Source organism: Gorilla gorilla, chromosome 16 (genome assembly GCF_029281585.2).
Source record: "Gorilla gorilla gorilla isolate KB3781 chromosome 16, NHGRI_mGorGor1-v2.1_pri, whole genome shotgun sequence".
NCBI lineage: Eukaryota > Metazoa > Chordata > Mammalia > Primates > Hominidae > Gorilla > Gorilla gorilla.
Window position 1 is genome coordinate 100,370,597 of NC_073240.2, and position 15,820 is coordinate 100,386,416.

At 45.2% G+C, this 15,820-nt stretch overlaps 1 protein-coding gene across 39 annotated transcripts in view; it reads right to left on the reverse strand.

Moving 5' to 3' along the window:
* TTC23 (tetratricopeptide repeat domain 23) overlaps positions 1 to 15,820 on the reverse strand; it is a 114,947-nt gene that overhangs the window by 7,480 nt on the left and 91,647 nt on the right. For 36 of the 39 annotated variants that reach the window (XM_055364082.2, XM_055364080.2, XM_063698866.1 and 33 more), the window contains one exon: positions 12,355 to 12,504. In XM_055364082.2, the coding sequence (XP_055220057.1) occupies positions 12,355 to 12,504 (150 nt within the window). Of the gene's footprint in view, positions 1 to 2,224; positions 2,349 to 7,508; positions 7,603 to 11,574; positions 12,505 to 15,820 lie in introns of those variants that run through there. The other 3 variants (XM_063698873.1, XM_063698874.1, XM_063698876.1) reach the window with 2 other exon arrangements.

Consider the following 15,820-nt stretch of genomic DNA (forward strand, 5'->3'; position numbering starts at 1 on the left):
CCCTAAATGGGGCCATGTTTGTCTTGCTCACCACTGTGTTCCAGGGCCTTGCACAACCCCTGGCACACAAGCCGATGCAGCAGTTGCTAAGTGAGTGATTAAACAGGACAAACACGTAAGCTGGGGAGATTCTTACATGGAGCCTGTAGACTCCTTAAGACACAGTTGGACCCTAGGGCTCCAGTGGCTCATCAGTTACTAAAACCTCTGCTAGGGAAGTTCCATTGGGTGTGTGGTGTTAAAAACCCTCGAAATTACAGTCCAGCCTTCAACAGGAGAAAGACTGCTGTTCACTATTTGCTGCTTACTCTTAGGACTCATTCGGAAAGCTGCGGTAGTTGAGAGACAATCTTAAGCATTTGATGCAAACTTTAAGAATTCTTTTTGACATGAGCTTGAGGTTTGAAAGCTAGGAGTCTAAGGAGCCCAGGAGCCAAGAAAGCTGGGATAGGTGCCGTCAGTTAGCCATCCTCCTAGCTGTGGTGGCTTTGCGCTAACACCCTTCCCAGTGTGGACAGAGGGGTGGCTCAGTGGCAGCTATGGGATCAGGGTTAGGTGACTCGGTATACTCTCATTTAAAAACCCACAGTAATTCAATACCCAAACTCAGGAAGAATATTTTCTGTTTCAGGGGGATCTGTGAAAATGTGCAGCTGTTACTCAGGGCCATTTTTATAGCAGCATCCTGCAGAAGTAGATTGGTGGTGTCTCCCTTCCTCCCTTAACCTCCTGCCTAAGGTCCCAGAATTGCATCATAACATCTATTGAGGAATTTCAGATGATGAAGGTACCGATGGAACACATCCTATTTATTAATGGAGACAGTGCAGCAAGGACTGCAACTAGAGGGTCATTTAAGTTACAAGGCTACGTGACTCCATAACAGAAAATTGAGAAAAGCATACTATTCATTTCTGGTAAGGTTCCAAGCCAGGCTCGTCAAGCTATTACTTGTATTTTGTACTTACATGAAATGAAAAAGCTAAAGAAAGGTAAATTTTAAAAAATTGCTCTAATGCTGAGGATCTGAAATCACTACTCTTCTTTACACATATTATCCAATGCCACATTACGTCCACGGGGGAGAAGTTACTCAGAAACTTGAAAATTGTGCTTCTGTTTTCATGTCAATTCTCAAGGCTGATACTAAGAGAAAAGATGACTTCGGAAGCCTTACTACTTGGAAGCGTGAAATGTGATAAATCTTTCAAGAAATAGAAGTACGCTTTCATTTACCAACCATTACAAGGCAGGCAGAAATGACTAACTTGGGGGAATTGAAGGAATAAACCAAAACGTAATTCATCAGACAGGCTTCCCCTACAGAAACACAGTCAGGGGTAGTGGGTGGTTTTTCTGAGCCACCCAGATACCAGCCTTATCCTGGCTGGACCCACGTCTTTGTCCACATTCGCCACTTCCTGAAGCAGGTGTCTGCTGAACACCAGCAACACGCCAACCCTGTGGCTACTTCGGGGATGGAGTGGAGAATGGGCAGAAGTGAGCCTTGCTCTCAGGGGGCTTCTAATGGAGTAGCGGAGAAAGATATTTTTAAAATACATAAATAAACATGTCAACAACTTGTGATAAGAGCTACAAAAGGAAAAGAAGACGACGGGGCTATGAATGAATACTGGAGGGCCTTGGTGGTGGTCGATCCAGGGTACCTGGGCCAGCAGAGGCCTATGTGAGGAGGTGACACTGGAGTGACACCTGAGGACTGGGGAGTCGGCAGGTGAAGAACAAACAGGGCAGGATGGGGATGGAGGGAGGTGGTGGGGATGGGGGGAGGTGGTGGTGGTGGTGGTGGGCTCACAGGGAGAAGGAATTCCGAGTGTTTGTTTGAGAGACCACACCCCTGCATCCTCTTTCTCTCAGTCTATGTCTCTCTATCTCTGTCTCTCTCTCTTTCTTTCTCTGTCTGTCCCTCTCACACAGCCCTGCAGCTCCCTTACTTGAAGGGACACTGATCCTATGACCAGAGGACTGAGGCACTGGTGGGTGGGTAGGGAGCCTCTCATGAGAGAAACACAGGGAAGGTGGGAAGGGGGATCCTGGGCTTTGCAGGGAAATGGGAGATGAAGGAGAAAGGGGGTGAGGTCCAGCCACTGCCACCCGCACAACTCCTCAGAGCAGATTCTTTCAGAAAGCTCTCCCTGAGTATCTCCTGGGTGCCAGCCCTGGGGGCATGGATGTCATCCTTGCTGTCTCCCTCACTCCTCACCTCCAGGTTGCCAAGTCCCATGGGTTCTAATGTCCTTATCGACATCCCTCGACTCCCCCACGACTTTGTTCCATCCCTTGGCTACTGTACTGGAGCAAGGTACCACCATCCTTCTCCACAACGACTGCAATACAAATATTTAGAAAATAAATGCATTGGCAGGACTTGCTATTGAGAGAAATCCTGCTGTGTACCCACATAGAAATTATGGTTTCTTTTTCAAGTGGAGCCGGCTTTTTGTATAAAAGCTGGATCTGCCTATTTCTAAGCCAGCCAAGGCAAGGGATGCAGACTCTTAAAGCTGGGCCTTCTGAGCTGCCTTCTCTTGGCAAATTTCCCTATTACATGCAGCTCAGCGATCTGGTTTAGTCCTTCCCGAGTCTGTGCTATCCACACCAGCCATCCCTGACGATTGCTCTTTCAACTTGTTTAAAGTTACACTAGATTTATGTAATAGGAGCTTTTGCTTTTCCCTCCATCCCTGGCCATGTACCCATAAACTCACTGTTTCCAGCGAAGCTCTGAAAAACCGCTAGAGAGCCTCAGGCCAGGATGGTCTGTCCAGACCCACAGTTCTGCACCCCTCCAGACCTTGTGGGACAGCTGATGACCCTCTGAGGCACTGTACACTCACTAAGCCATGGTCAGAGTTCTGATGTTTGAGGAGCTTTTCCACAGCAAATGTAGCCTTGTCAGTGGGCAGTCTGTGTACACTACAAATCAAGTGTTTTCCAAGGGATAGCAAACATGGAGGGGCACTGTGCCTGGGTGCCATAGCTGGGTGGGCTCAACCTCAGGAGGGTGCCTTTTCCCCGCAGCTGATGATGCCAGGGAGGCCTGTGGTCAGAAGAACTGGAATTCTTATTACCACACAGCCTATAGTGGGCAAGGGGGGCTCCACACTCATTCTTGTTTTTTGAGATGGAGTCTCGCTCTGTCTCCCAGGCTGGAGTGCAGCGGTGTGGTCACGGCTCACTGCAACCTCTGCCTCCCAGGTTCAAGCAATTCTCCTGCCTCAGCCTCCCAAGTAGCTGGGATTACAGGCATGCCACCACCACACCTGGCTAATTTTTATATTTTTAGTAGAGATGGGGTTTCACCATGTTGGCCAGTCTGGTCTTGAACTCTTGACAGGTGGTCCACCCGCCTCGGCCTCCCAAAGTGTTGGGATTATAGGTGTGAGCCACAGCGCCGGGCCTCCAAATTCATTCTTTTTTTTGAGACAGAGTCTCGCTCTGTCACCCAGGCTGGAGTGCAGTGGCGCGATCTCAGCTCACTGCAAGCTCCGCCTCCCAGGTTCACGCCATTCTCCTGCCTCAGCCTCCCGATTAGCTGGGACTACAGGCGCCCGCCACCACACCCGGCTAATTTTTTGTATTTTTAGTAGAGATGGAGTTTCACTTTGTTAGCCAGGATGGTCTCGATCTCCTGACCTCGTGATCCTCCTGCCTCAGCCTCCCAAAGTGCTGGGATTACAGGCGTGAGCCACCATGCCCAGCCTCCAAATTCATTCTTAACCAAAATAAGAATGAATGACCATGACCCCTTTAACAATTGGCTCTCATTCTCATATAAACTGATTTACAAACATCTTCAAGTCACAAGTGCTTGAAGAGTCTTTAAGCACACTTCTCAACCCAAGAACAAGACTTTTTATATGCAATTAATGTCATTATGACCTTCTCTTTAAAAAAGGTGGGCTGTTGCAGTCCAACAGTGGGTTAGTCAAAGATGATTATAAAAATCAGGATCAAGGACAAATGAGGCTCTACACGTGAAAACAATGTGGAGTGGCGTGGTGGCTCTGTGGGGACTCCAAATTTGGCTCGGAATTCCTGGTATATCCAGGACAACAAGGAAAACACCAAATATGCTAAAGGGAAAGTAAAACAAAGGGGGCCACTGATGGAATTACAGGGAATGGATTCTAACATAAGGTATGGCCTTCCCTAGGAAGGCTGTGTGTATTGGCCTGCTTGGAGGAATGGCTGGAGTATAGCAGGGACTCAATAGCCTATTCTCCAGTCTTGACCTATGACCACATAAGACCTTCCTAGCCCGGGCGTGGTGGCTTACGCCTGTAAGCCTAGCACTTTGGGAGGCCGAGGCAGGTGGATCATGAGGTCAGGAGTTTGAGATCAGCCTGGCCAGCATGGTGAAACTCCATCTCAACTAAAAATACACAAGTTAGCCAGGCATGGTGGCACATGCCTGTAGTCCAAACTACTCGGGAGGCTGAGGCAGGAGAATCGCTTGAACCCGGCAGGTGGAGGTTGCAGTGAGCCGAGATCGCGCCACTGCACTCCAGCCTGGGCGACAGAGTGAGACTCCGTACCAAAAAAAAAAAAAAAAAAAAGACCTTCTTAGCATTGGCTTTCTTGCCTACAACCTCTGAATAAAAACTACGTTCCAAGTTCCAACTCCTTTCATAAAAAGATTCATTTTAGTGGGCTTTGAGTTTTTGAAGAAAGGGGTCACATACAATTTTTTTTGTGTGGAAATGTTTCATGCCCACAGCTAAAGTAGTGAGGCAGTGGACTGAACCCTGCTAAAGATAGTACCTAATACGGAGGCCAGATGACGACTGGACCCAAATCTGACTTCACAGTGTTCCTGGGCTCAGTATACTCCTGAGATGTTCCTGATCTATGAAGCTGCCTTCAGGAATTCTTTCTGCAGCCTTTCACCTGATGAAAACGTTGGTGACGATGACCATTCCAGAATACAATCAGGTTTCTATGTTGTACAAGTAGGTGAACTTTTGCTGTGGAAATTTCCATCTGGAGCCAAGAGAATTCTGTGATTTTCCCCTGCAGGCAGATGCCTTTAAAAGGCAGAGCAATAATACGGTTTCCTTTTTGGTGATTTAATCCTGCTGTGTGTGTGCCTTGTTTCCCAGGCCTTCCTGTTTTTTGTTTTTCAGGCCTGTGGGTCCATGCCTGGACCATTCAGTGCAGGAGGGTACATCTGGAAAAGCCACTGTTGAGTGGGTTCCTGCTGCTGAGTTGAAAACTTAGGGGAGGCAGCTGCTGCTGTGATAAACACGAGAGCCACAGTCGCCGGGCGGTGCTTAGCTCTAGGAACTGCTGGCTTCAAGAGTTCAATGCTAAATATGGCATTTGAGAAACTCCAGTCAGCAGCAGATGTGAAAAGCATGTTTCAAGTCCCCATGTGTGCCCTCGTATTCACAGAGCAGTCAGCCTGTCCTCACATAGGTACATGTGGAGGAGTGGAGATCAGAACTGCACGCACGACAGTGCACAACATTCAGAAATATGAGTGCCCATCGTTTCTCTTGGAGCCTGGCAAACAGGTGTCTTTAAGATGCCAATGCCATTGTTTTCAGGACTGATGGTAAACAAGGCCAAACCAAAGGAAAAACAGGTCACCAGCTTCTACCACAGGCTTTGGGGTGATGCACCCTTAGAGTTTCTTGAAGCCGAGCTGATTTTTAGCCTCTAGGGTGGCAGTGTGGCCCAGAGCAGTGATTCTCAGCCTCCGCCTAGGAAACTGGCCAACATGCAGAACCCTGGGCACCTGGCCCCTGCCCCAGAGACTCTGGTTCAGAAGGGGACCCTGGTTCAGAAGGTGACCCTGATGCAGGGGGCTTAAGATGCACACTTGGTGAGCCACGGGCATAGAGTAAAGAGTCAGGCCTTATATAAGAGCAACCTGCCCACAGACCACTGCTTACTTCTGGGAGCCTCAGGCCCCTTCTCTGTTTAACAGAGCTATGCAGGTCTGACCTGCAGAGTTGCTGTGAAGATGAGGAATGACGTATGAGCCACACCTGGCAGCAGTGAGTGTACGGTGGGGCCCATGGTACCAGTTCAGTCCCACCGGGAGCCAGCGGTGACAGTGTGAAGGTCTGTGTGGTCCTGTTCAGCCCTGCTCAACTTTCTGTGTATCTCTGTTATCATTTGCCACCCTCCTCTATTCTGAGGTCCTTCCCCTGCCTGGGGTGCAGTGGCTGGGCTGAACCCTAGGAAGAGTTTTTCCAGATGTCATCTACCTTCTTCATGGGATAAGTGAGGAGGGGGAAGGAAAGCAGGTATTCCCAGTGGCAGGCAGCGCGTTGGCTCTGCGTTTTCCTCTCTCCTGCAGAGGCGCTGATGGTTGGAAAAGCTTCCCAGCGGCCTGCATGGCCTGCACGTAGGCAGTCTCCAGTGCTCATTAGAACAGCCTCACTCAGTTCATCTCATTCGATCCCTAAAACTTCGGGATGGAAGGAGGACAAAGAAAACTGAGTCCTTTTGTCTCCATTCTTGGTCCACTCCATTCCATCCTCAACACTATCCTCATAGTGATTAAAAAAAAAATTCCAAAGGACAACTCTAGACCCATTGTGCCCTGCTTATTAGCATTCCCTCCAAGCTCCCAGTTGCTTAGAGCAAGGCTCAAAAAATTTTCTGCAAAGGGCCATATGGTAAATATTGTAGACGTAATAGTCCAAGAGACAAAGTTGAGGCTACTAGGTAGGTGCAGCACTTATATAACAAGAGAGACGACAAATTTCCACAAATTTCTTCTGATGAAATTCAAGATATAATAATAAGCACATTTTTGGGGGCAATATAGTTCTATAGTTCTACCAATGAGAAAAATAGATTCATTTTGGGGGGAGGATAACTTTTCACTTACTTGAAGTTCAAAGTTAGTGTTCCCTATCATCAGATGGGTTGTAAATGATCATGTATAAAAAACGTTTAACTTGAGGGCCACACAAAAGCAGGTGGAGGGCTGCATTTGGCCTGTGGGCCATAGTTTGGGACCCTTGCTTAAAGGATCAGGTCTCACCCCCTTCACCTGGCAAACCTGGTATTAGGCATTTGCCCTGCGCCTCTCCCACCAGCAACCCTACAGCCAGCCAGCTCCAACTGCTTTTTGTTCCTTAGATGTACTTTGCTGTCCTGCCTCTGAGCGTCCTTCTTCCAACCCACCAGCCTGGGAATTCCTGTTTCTCTTAGCCTACACTCTTTTTTTTCAGGGCTACTTATCTGGACACTTTCCCTAAATCTCTTCACTCCCGTAGATCCCAGTATGGACCTGCCGCACGGAACTGAGCACTTGGGAGGTTACCGTCTGTAACTCCCTCATTGGTCTGGGACATTTTTAAGGGAAGGGGCTACTTCATTCCTATTGTATTCATTGCACATGTGCCAAAAACAGGGAGGGATGCTGGCAACCCTGTCCCAGGTCTTCTGACTATAGGATAGTGTTTCCTGTGCCACCTCCACCCCAGGCCACCCAGTTACCTTGGAAGCACCATGTTTTTATAGCTTACCACTCTCCTGGCCTTGGCTGACTGAGCCAGGGGTGGGCCCTGGATTCAAGCCAGGCCCGTCAGTCTTTCCCTGAGGTCTTTGAGGTCTTTCAAGCTGAGAAAAGAAAAGGCACAGGGACAGAAAGTAAAACTCTGTGGAGTGTTGCCAGCCTTGATCTTCACCTTGAGGGAAGACATTGCCATGAGAGATGAGGAAGATGTGCAGAGAGGAGCAAGGAGAAGTCCTGGACACAGAGCGCCCTCCTGGCATGAGAGTCTAGCTGAGGCTCAGCTGCATCCTGCCGGCGAATCACTGGCTGTCGGCCCTTATTTGGAAACCACAAGACAATAGACACCCCTTTATACCTGAGCTAGTTTCAGTTGTATTCTGTCAGTGACAACCCAAAGACTCCTACTGTCCCAATCTTGGCATTCTCTCCACTGTGCCATTCGCTTCCAAACATTTTTGAAGCTCAGGGACCCCTTGTTCAAAAACAAGTCTTGGAATTCCAGGATGTGAAATAGATGGCCCTGTAGTATACACTGTGCGATGCCGACCACCTGGCCAACATGGCGAAACCATCTCTACTAAAAATACAAAAAATCTCCACTCCAACAACTCTGAGCCACGAGGTCAAGGCCAAGACACGTCTCTCTCAGCCTCAGTTTCCCTCTTTATAAAATACAGAGTAGAGGTATCCAAGTGATATAGTTTGTATATTTGTCCCCACCCCAATCTCATGTTGAATTATAATCCCCAATATTGGAGGTGGGGCCTGGTGGGAGGTGACTGGATCCTATGGGTGGGGATTTCTCATGAATGTTTTAGCACTATCCTCTTAGTGCTGTCCTCATGATAGTGAGTGAGCTCTCATGAGATCTGGCTGTTTAAAAGTATGTGGCACTTCCCCATTCTCTCTTGCTCCTGCTTTCCCCATGCGATGTGCCTTCTCCCACTTTGCCTTCTGCCGTAAGTAAGAGCTCCCTGAGGCCTTCCCAGAAGCTGAGCAGATACCAGCATCATGCTTGTACAGCCTGCAGAATCGTAATCCAATTAAACCTCTTTTCTTTATAAATTACTCCGTCTCAAGTATTTCTTTTTTTTTTCTTTTTCTTTTGAGATGGAGTCTTTCTTGCTCTGTGCCCCAGGCTGGAGTGTAGTGGCATGATCTCGGCTCACTGCAACCTCTGCCTCCCGAGTTCAAGCGACTCTCCTGCCTCAGCCTCCCCACATAGCTGAGATCACAGGTATGCGCCAGCAGCTAATTTTTGTATTTTTAGTAGAGACGGGGTTTCGCCATGTTCGCCAGGCTGGTCTCTAACTTCTGACCTCAGGTGATCTGCCCAGCTCAGCCTCCAAAGTGCTGGGATTACAGGCATGAACCACCACGCCTGGCCTCAGGTATTTCTTTATAGCAATGCAAGAATGGCCTAATACACCACCTCTTAGGGTTACTGTAGGGGTTAAATGAGTTAATATACACGAATCACTTAACACGGTGCCACTGGTGTAACAACCACTCAAAAAGCACTGGCTCTTTTTTTTACAGGGTCTCACTTTGTCACTCAGGGTGGAGTGCAGTGGCATGATCTCAGCTCTCTACAACCTCTGCCTCCTAGGTTCAAGCGATCCTCCCACCTCAGTAGCTGGGATTACAGGCGTGTGCCACCATGCCCAGCTAATTATTTGTATTTTTAGTAGAGACAGGGTTTCGCTGTGTTGGCCAAGCTGGTCTCGAACTCCTGGTCTCAAGTGGTCTGCGTTCCTTGGCCTCCCAAAGTTCTAGGATTATAGGCATGAGCCACCGTGCCTGGCCAGCATTGGCTCTTACTATATGGAGGTGACACATGGGCAAACGCAGGGAACCTGCCACCCTCAGCTTCCATCTCACCTCTCCCTCACTAAAATGTCTTTGGCATATGGGTAATGTTTAAATTATTAAAAATGATTGATTTAATATATTTCTTCCTGGCTAGACTGGGAACTCACAAAGACAAGGTTCATATTTGTCTTGGTCACTGTTTTCCCCCAGGTCTGGCTAGCACATGACTGGCCTATTGAAGGTGCCAAGTAACTATTTGCTACCTAACTGATAGCAGATACGTGTCATCTCATTAACAAAGAGGTGTCACACATGTTACCAAATCTACTGTCTTTTGCAGCAGAATCAGAAAAATCATAAGAGAAAAATACTTGATTTATAGGATAGCCCCTCAGAACTAGTTAATTCTTTTGGTTTGATTAATTATGTTACTTAGGGTTTCCCAGGTTTTCCCCATTTTGAAACTAATTAATGTAATGAAAACATATGATGTAACTTATGAGATACATTTAGAACAATAAGAGAAAATTTCATATTCATAAACAGATTAATAAAATGAAAACAAATGAATTAAATTCCCAACTCGTAAACACAGAAAAAAATTTCAACAGAGCAAAACAAAATAAGGTACAAGGACAGAAATAATAAAGATAAAATCAGAAATTAAGGAAGTAGAGAATAGGATTTATGGGATTAAAGTCCTGGCTCTTTGAAAAAATTAACACAACAGACAAACTAAGTCAAGGAAAAAGGGAGAAAACCCAAATATAAAACTAAGAAATTATAATGGGAAAATAACTGTTAAAAAGTAGAAAGATTTAAAATTCATGAGACCACTTTTCAAATCTCCATGCAAATAAATCTGAAAATATAAGTGAAATGGATAATTATCTAGAAAAATACAGTTTGCCAAAATGACCCCATTAGGGACAGAAAGCTTCAACAGACCACTTTTTGTAAAAGAAATAGAGAAAATTGTCAAGGAATTTCCCTACAAAAGAAGCACCAGGTCTAAAGGATGTCACAGAAGACATAAACCTCCAAAGACTGCAGAGTTTCAATGCTGCATAAATTCTTTCAGTGCATGAAAGATAAGGTAAAATTCCAAATTATTTTTATAAGCAAATATAACATTGATCCTTAAACAAATAATACATACAAATATTGGCACAAAAATCCTAAAATAAATGTTAGCATACAGAATCAACATCTGCTATGGTTTGAATGTGCTTCCCAAAAAGCATGTGTTGGAAACTTAATCCAAAATGCAACACCGTTGAGAGATGCAGCCTAATGAGAGTGGATTAGGCCATGAGGACTCTGCCCTCATGCATAGATTAATGCTGTTATCTTGGGAGTGGTTTGGTTATGTAAGGCTGAGTTTGGCCTCCTTTTCTCTCTCTCCCTTTCTCTCTCTCATTTCCTTTCGCTTTCTGCCAAGGGATGATGCAGCAGGAAGGCCCTTGCCAAATGCCAGCCCCTGGATCTTGGACTTCCCAGGCTCCAGAATTAAAATAAATAAATTTATTTTCTTTATAAATTACCCAATCTCCGGTAGTGTGAAATAAATTTATTTATTGTGATTTATTTAAATGATCTAAGAAGAACCATCTGATAATCTCCACTGATGCTGAAAAAGCCTTTGGTAAAATTCAACACTTAGTTCTAATTAAAAAAGCACTCACAATAATAGGAATTGATGGATATTTTCTTAACATGATAAAATATATAAACCTTAGTTCTAAAACCAGCATCTATTAAATAAAGAATCACTAGAGGCATTTACACTAAGATCAGGAACATGGCAAGGATGCCCATTATCTCCACTACTGTTTATTATTATATTGGAGGTATAAGCCAATGCAGTTAGACAAAAGAAATAAATTGGAGGCATAAGAACTGGAAAGCATAAAGTAAAACTAAGTCTATTTGCAGATAATGTAATAGAATACCCCCAAAACCTGGGAGAATCAATGATTGAATTAACTCAAGCAATAAAAGAATTAAGCAATTAGCAGGATATAAAATTTACACAGAGAAATCAACTGGGTTCATATATTAAAAAAATCAAAAGATATAACAGTAGATAAATCTCCATTTATAGTAGTAATAACGAAGATCAAATGGTTAGAATTAAACTTAATAAGAAATATACAAAACCTATATGAAGAACGCTTTTGGATGTGCCTGAAAGATATAAAAGTAGGCATGAAGAAATGGAAAGATTGTTCTTGGATAGAAAAACTCAATATTACAAAGTTGTCAATTCTCACAAGATTTATTTATAAATAATGCAATAAAAATACTAACAAGCTCTTTATGGAGTTAGACAAATTGATACAAAAATTCATGTAGAAAAATAAACATGGAAGAATAGCTAGAACACCTGATATTCTAGTAAAAGAAAAGCCATAAGGGGTGTCTACTCCTATCACATATTAAATCATTCTATAAAATCTCTGTAATTAAAACTGAAATATTGACACATGAATAAACAGAAAGACTAGTGGAAGAGAACAGAAATCTAGAAATAGACTTAAGTCCATAAAGAAAATCAGTATATGATGAAGTTGTTATCTGAAGTCACTGGAGCATAGAAGGGCTCTCTAATTAAATGATGCTGGACAACTGGGTGGCCATTTGGAAAAAAGGTAAGATTAGATCCATTCCTCATGCCATCCACACAAATAAACTCCAAATTTAAAGAATGACAACTGAAGAAAGTGTAAGAGAATTCCTCTATAAACTCAGTATAGAGAGAGCACCGCAAACATAAAGGACTGATCAATTGTACTACATAAAAAATTAAAAATATTTGCATAGTAAAAATTGATAATTCATTTAAAAAATATGTATGTCTAAGAGGCTTACTATGTCTTTTACCCAAAAAGTATTAGGTTAGATCTACCACAAAAGTGATGTCATCCTATCTAAACAAGCCACTTGTAAAGTTTCATTTAAAAGAACCACCACAAGGGAGAGAAATTGACCTTGGAGAGGGGAGGGACAGCCTAGTCTCATGTTAGTACCGGTTCCAGCTTTACCTTCTTCAGTTTCTTGTGGGCCCCACTGTGGTTCCCCTGCGCCAGGTCTGCTCCTCCCAGGAGCCAGTATGTCTCTGCCACCTCGGGACTGAAATCGCCAAATGCTTCCACTTTGGCTTCCAGGGACTCTCTCAGGATCGAGGTTGCTCTCTGTGAAAGGAACAAAAAGCTATCTGGTTAACAAGCTCAAACGCTGATTAGGATCATTACGCAACTTGTATATTTTCACATGGGTGTGGTAGTCTCATGAGCTGAGCCTATTCTCCTCTTGTATTAGTCCGTTCTCATGCTGCTATGAAGAGATACCTGAGACTGGGTAATTTATAAAGCCAAGAAGTTTAATTGACTCACAGTTCCGCATGGGTGGGGAGGCCTCAGAAAACTTACAATCATGGCAGAGGGCACCTCTTTCATAGGGCAGCAGGAGAGAGAAGTGCTGAGCAAAGGGGGCAAAGCCCCTTATAAAACCATCAGATCTTGTGAGAATTCAGTCACTATTGCAAGAACGGCATGGGGGTAACCGCACCCATGGTTCAATCACCTCCCACAGGGTCCCTACCATGACACATGGGTATTATAGGAACTATAATTCAAGAGGAGATTTGGGTGGGGACACAGCCAAATCATATCACCTCTGGTTGAACAAGAGTCAGGAAACAACACGAATGTGAGGAAAGGTGTAAACTATGAAGAGACAGGACACCTGGCAAAATAAACCAGGTAAAGGACACCTGGCAAAATAAACCCACTCAGCCATTACAGGAATCCATTTCAGTTGAGTAGTAAGAACAAAAGCTGACATGGATCAGTCCTCACATGTCAGTAATTGTGCTGAACACACACAATTGTGTGGGTCTCTAATTTTTGCTGTCTTCTTTAGATGGGTAAAATTTTAATCCTCATTAGGCAGAGGAGGAAACAGGCACAGAGCAGTTAAGAAACTTGCTCAGAGTCAGAGGGCTCAGCTGTGGTGGTGCTAGGATCTGAATACAGCCAGTGATCTTCATACCTTTTTTTTTTTTTTTTTTTTAAATCCGTCTCACCGTCTCAGCAGATCTTCCATTTTACAACAGCAGGTGGAAATCTGGAGGTTTTTTTTTTTTTTTTTTTTTAGACAGAGTCTCTCTTTGTCTACCAGCCTGGATGGAGTGCAGTGGCATGATCTCAGCTCCCTGCAACCTCTGCCTCCCAGGTTCAAGCGATTCTCCTGCCTTATCCTCCCAAGTAGCTGGGATTGCAGGCGCCCACCACCATACCCAGCTAATTTTTGTATTTTTAGTAGAGACAGGGTTTCACCATGTTGGGCAGACTGGTCTTGAACTCCTGACCTCAAGTGATCCACCCACCTTGGCGTCCCAAAGTGCTGGGATTACAGGCGCGAGCCACAATGCCCAGCCTAATTTTCATACATTTTAGTCCCATGCTTTTCTCCCTCTGTCCACAATGCTATTCTTACAGAAGTGAAAATACAGCATTCCTGGGCAAATTATCTATGTATAGAACATCCTGAACACACTCCAGACTTTGCTATTCTCATAGGAAATCGTTTAGGAAACTGAAAGTAAACATTCCAACATGAGATGACATTTTGTTTGGTTTATCCAATTTATTTATACTAACATGGAATAAAAAATATGAATTGGTCAGGACACAGTATTTCCTGATATTAGCTTCTTCAGACACCAAAATATGCGGGGGGAAACCCTGTTAAAGTATGTCAATCCTCCATACTTTCTCCAGAAATTCTTCCACGATCTTCCACATGAAGGCACGACATCAGCTGCAGAGCATGGATGCTGAATTTAACTGCCAAATACAGCAGGGACCATGGGAGCTTCCTCATGACACAGCCCCAAAGGGGTCCCGAAAGTGCTCCACAAACAGAAGGACAAGGAGGGCGTTTAATCCTTTTGTTGGCAATAATACAAGTTAGGGGCTAGGGCCGGGGTAGGGGAACCACATTACAGGTGCTGATGAGGCAGAAATAAATTTCTCAGGTGAAAGAGGAATCTCTGTAGAGGCAGAGTGATTGTGTAACTCAGCACTGAGGCCCCACTGAGGTACATGAGGGACTAGAATTTAAATCTAGACTTGCCTGAGGGTAAAGCCCATCACATCTCCCAAGTTCTGAGAGCAAGGACTTGGACTGCTGAGAGTGCTGGGTTTGGTGATATTTCTGTGGGAAAATATCACTGTCAGACTTAGAGGAGCCAGTGATGGGGAGAAGACCCGGGGAGACTCCCTTTCCCAGATAAAGCTTTGGATGCCGCCTACAGCCTGACTGTGGAAATGGGGAGATGTGAAGGAAGTTAAATGGCACAGGTTTCTAGGAAACTGAGATAGTATCAACCTCTGCTAGGAAAAGCTTAACAGAGAGGAGTGAAGAGTAAAGAGGACTTAGGTGGGATGAGAAGAGGGTATGGGCCACTGGGAGCACAGGAGGAACACATGGCCTGTTGAGGGCCAGTGAGTGGCCAGGCTGAGGAAGTCACAGAAGATTCTTGAGCAAAAGAGTGGCACAACTAGAAGACAAACCCTCACAGAGTAGCTTAACCTGTGGCAGAGTGACCTTCACTTACATTTTACCTTAAAAGGCATTTCGTCCCCCAAATATCATGTTCCACAGTGCCCACGGCCATGTGCTGTGGGAACATCTGGGATGGCCTGAGCACAGCCCCATTCTTGGCTCCGGGACTGTCCTTGGGCCCGGCCCTTTTTGGCCAACACCTGCTAGAACCCACAGTGAGACGTTTGCAACCAAATGGTGAGAACAGCATGAGGCTGCCATGTTTGGCTGGGCAGGTGGTGCCACACACAAGGGTGCCTGGCAGGAGCATGGGGAGGGCTGAAATCCAGCCTATGGTCCCCTCCAACATGGGCGGTATCTACCTGAGGAAGGGGCAGCTTTTTCTATATGATAAGGGCATTGGATGGGCTGGCAGTGGCCCTAGAATGAAAAGACCCAGTTTGCTAAAATCTTCGAGGGCAGCTTAGGAGAGTGAGGTGCATCTTTTGATCAACACTGATCTGGGTGACTTGGGCAAGGGCAGTGAGGCATAGATAGCATCAGTGACACTGAGCATTGGCTGACTCAGCAAGACACTATGGTGGGAAGCCAGGCAGTACAGGGGAACTGATGCATGGCCCACGGGAGTCAGAACACTCAGCTGGCCTGTGGCCAAACATGCATCCACCTCTCTGCTCATCACTCCTCACCACAGGCAAGAGGGTCTCTGCTTTCACAGGTTCAGTCTAGTTGCAAGATAGATGTTAAATATCCACATGAATATATACTTACAAATATTTGATGACATCAAATGGATTCTCTTAGGAAGAATAATGGGGAGTGTCTAATGAAGCCTGGGGAGAGGAATCAGAGAAGCTGGTAAGAAATGAAGAATGGGTTAACATTGGCCTGGAGATGAATGAGGAAGGGCCTTCCAGGAGGAGGAAACAGAAGCTGGCA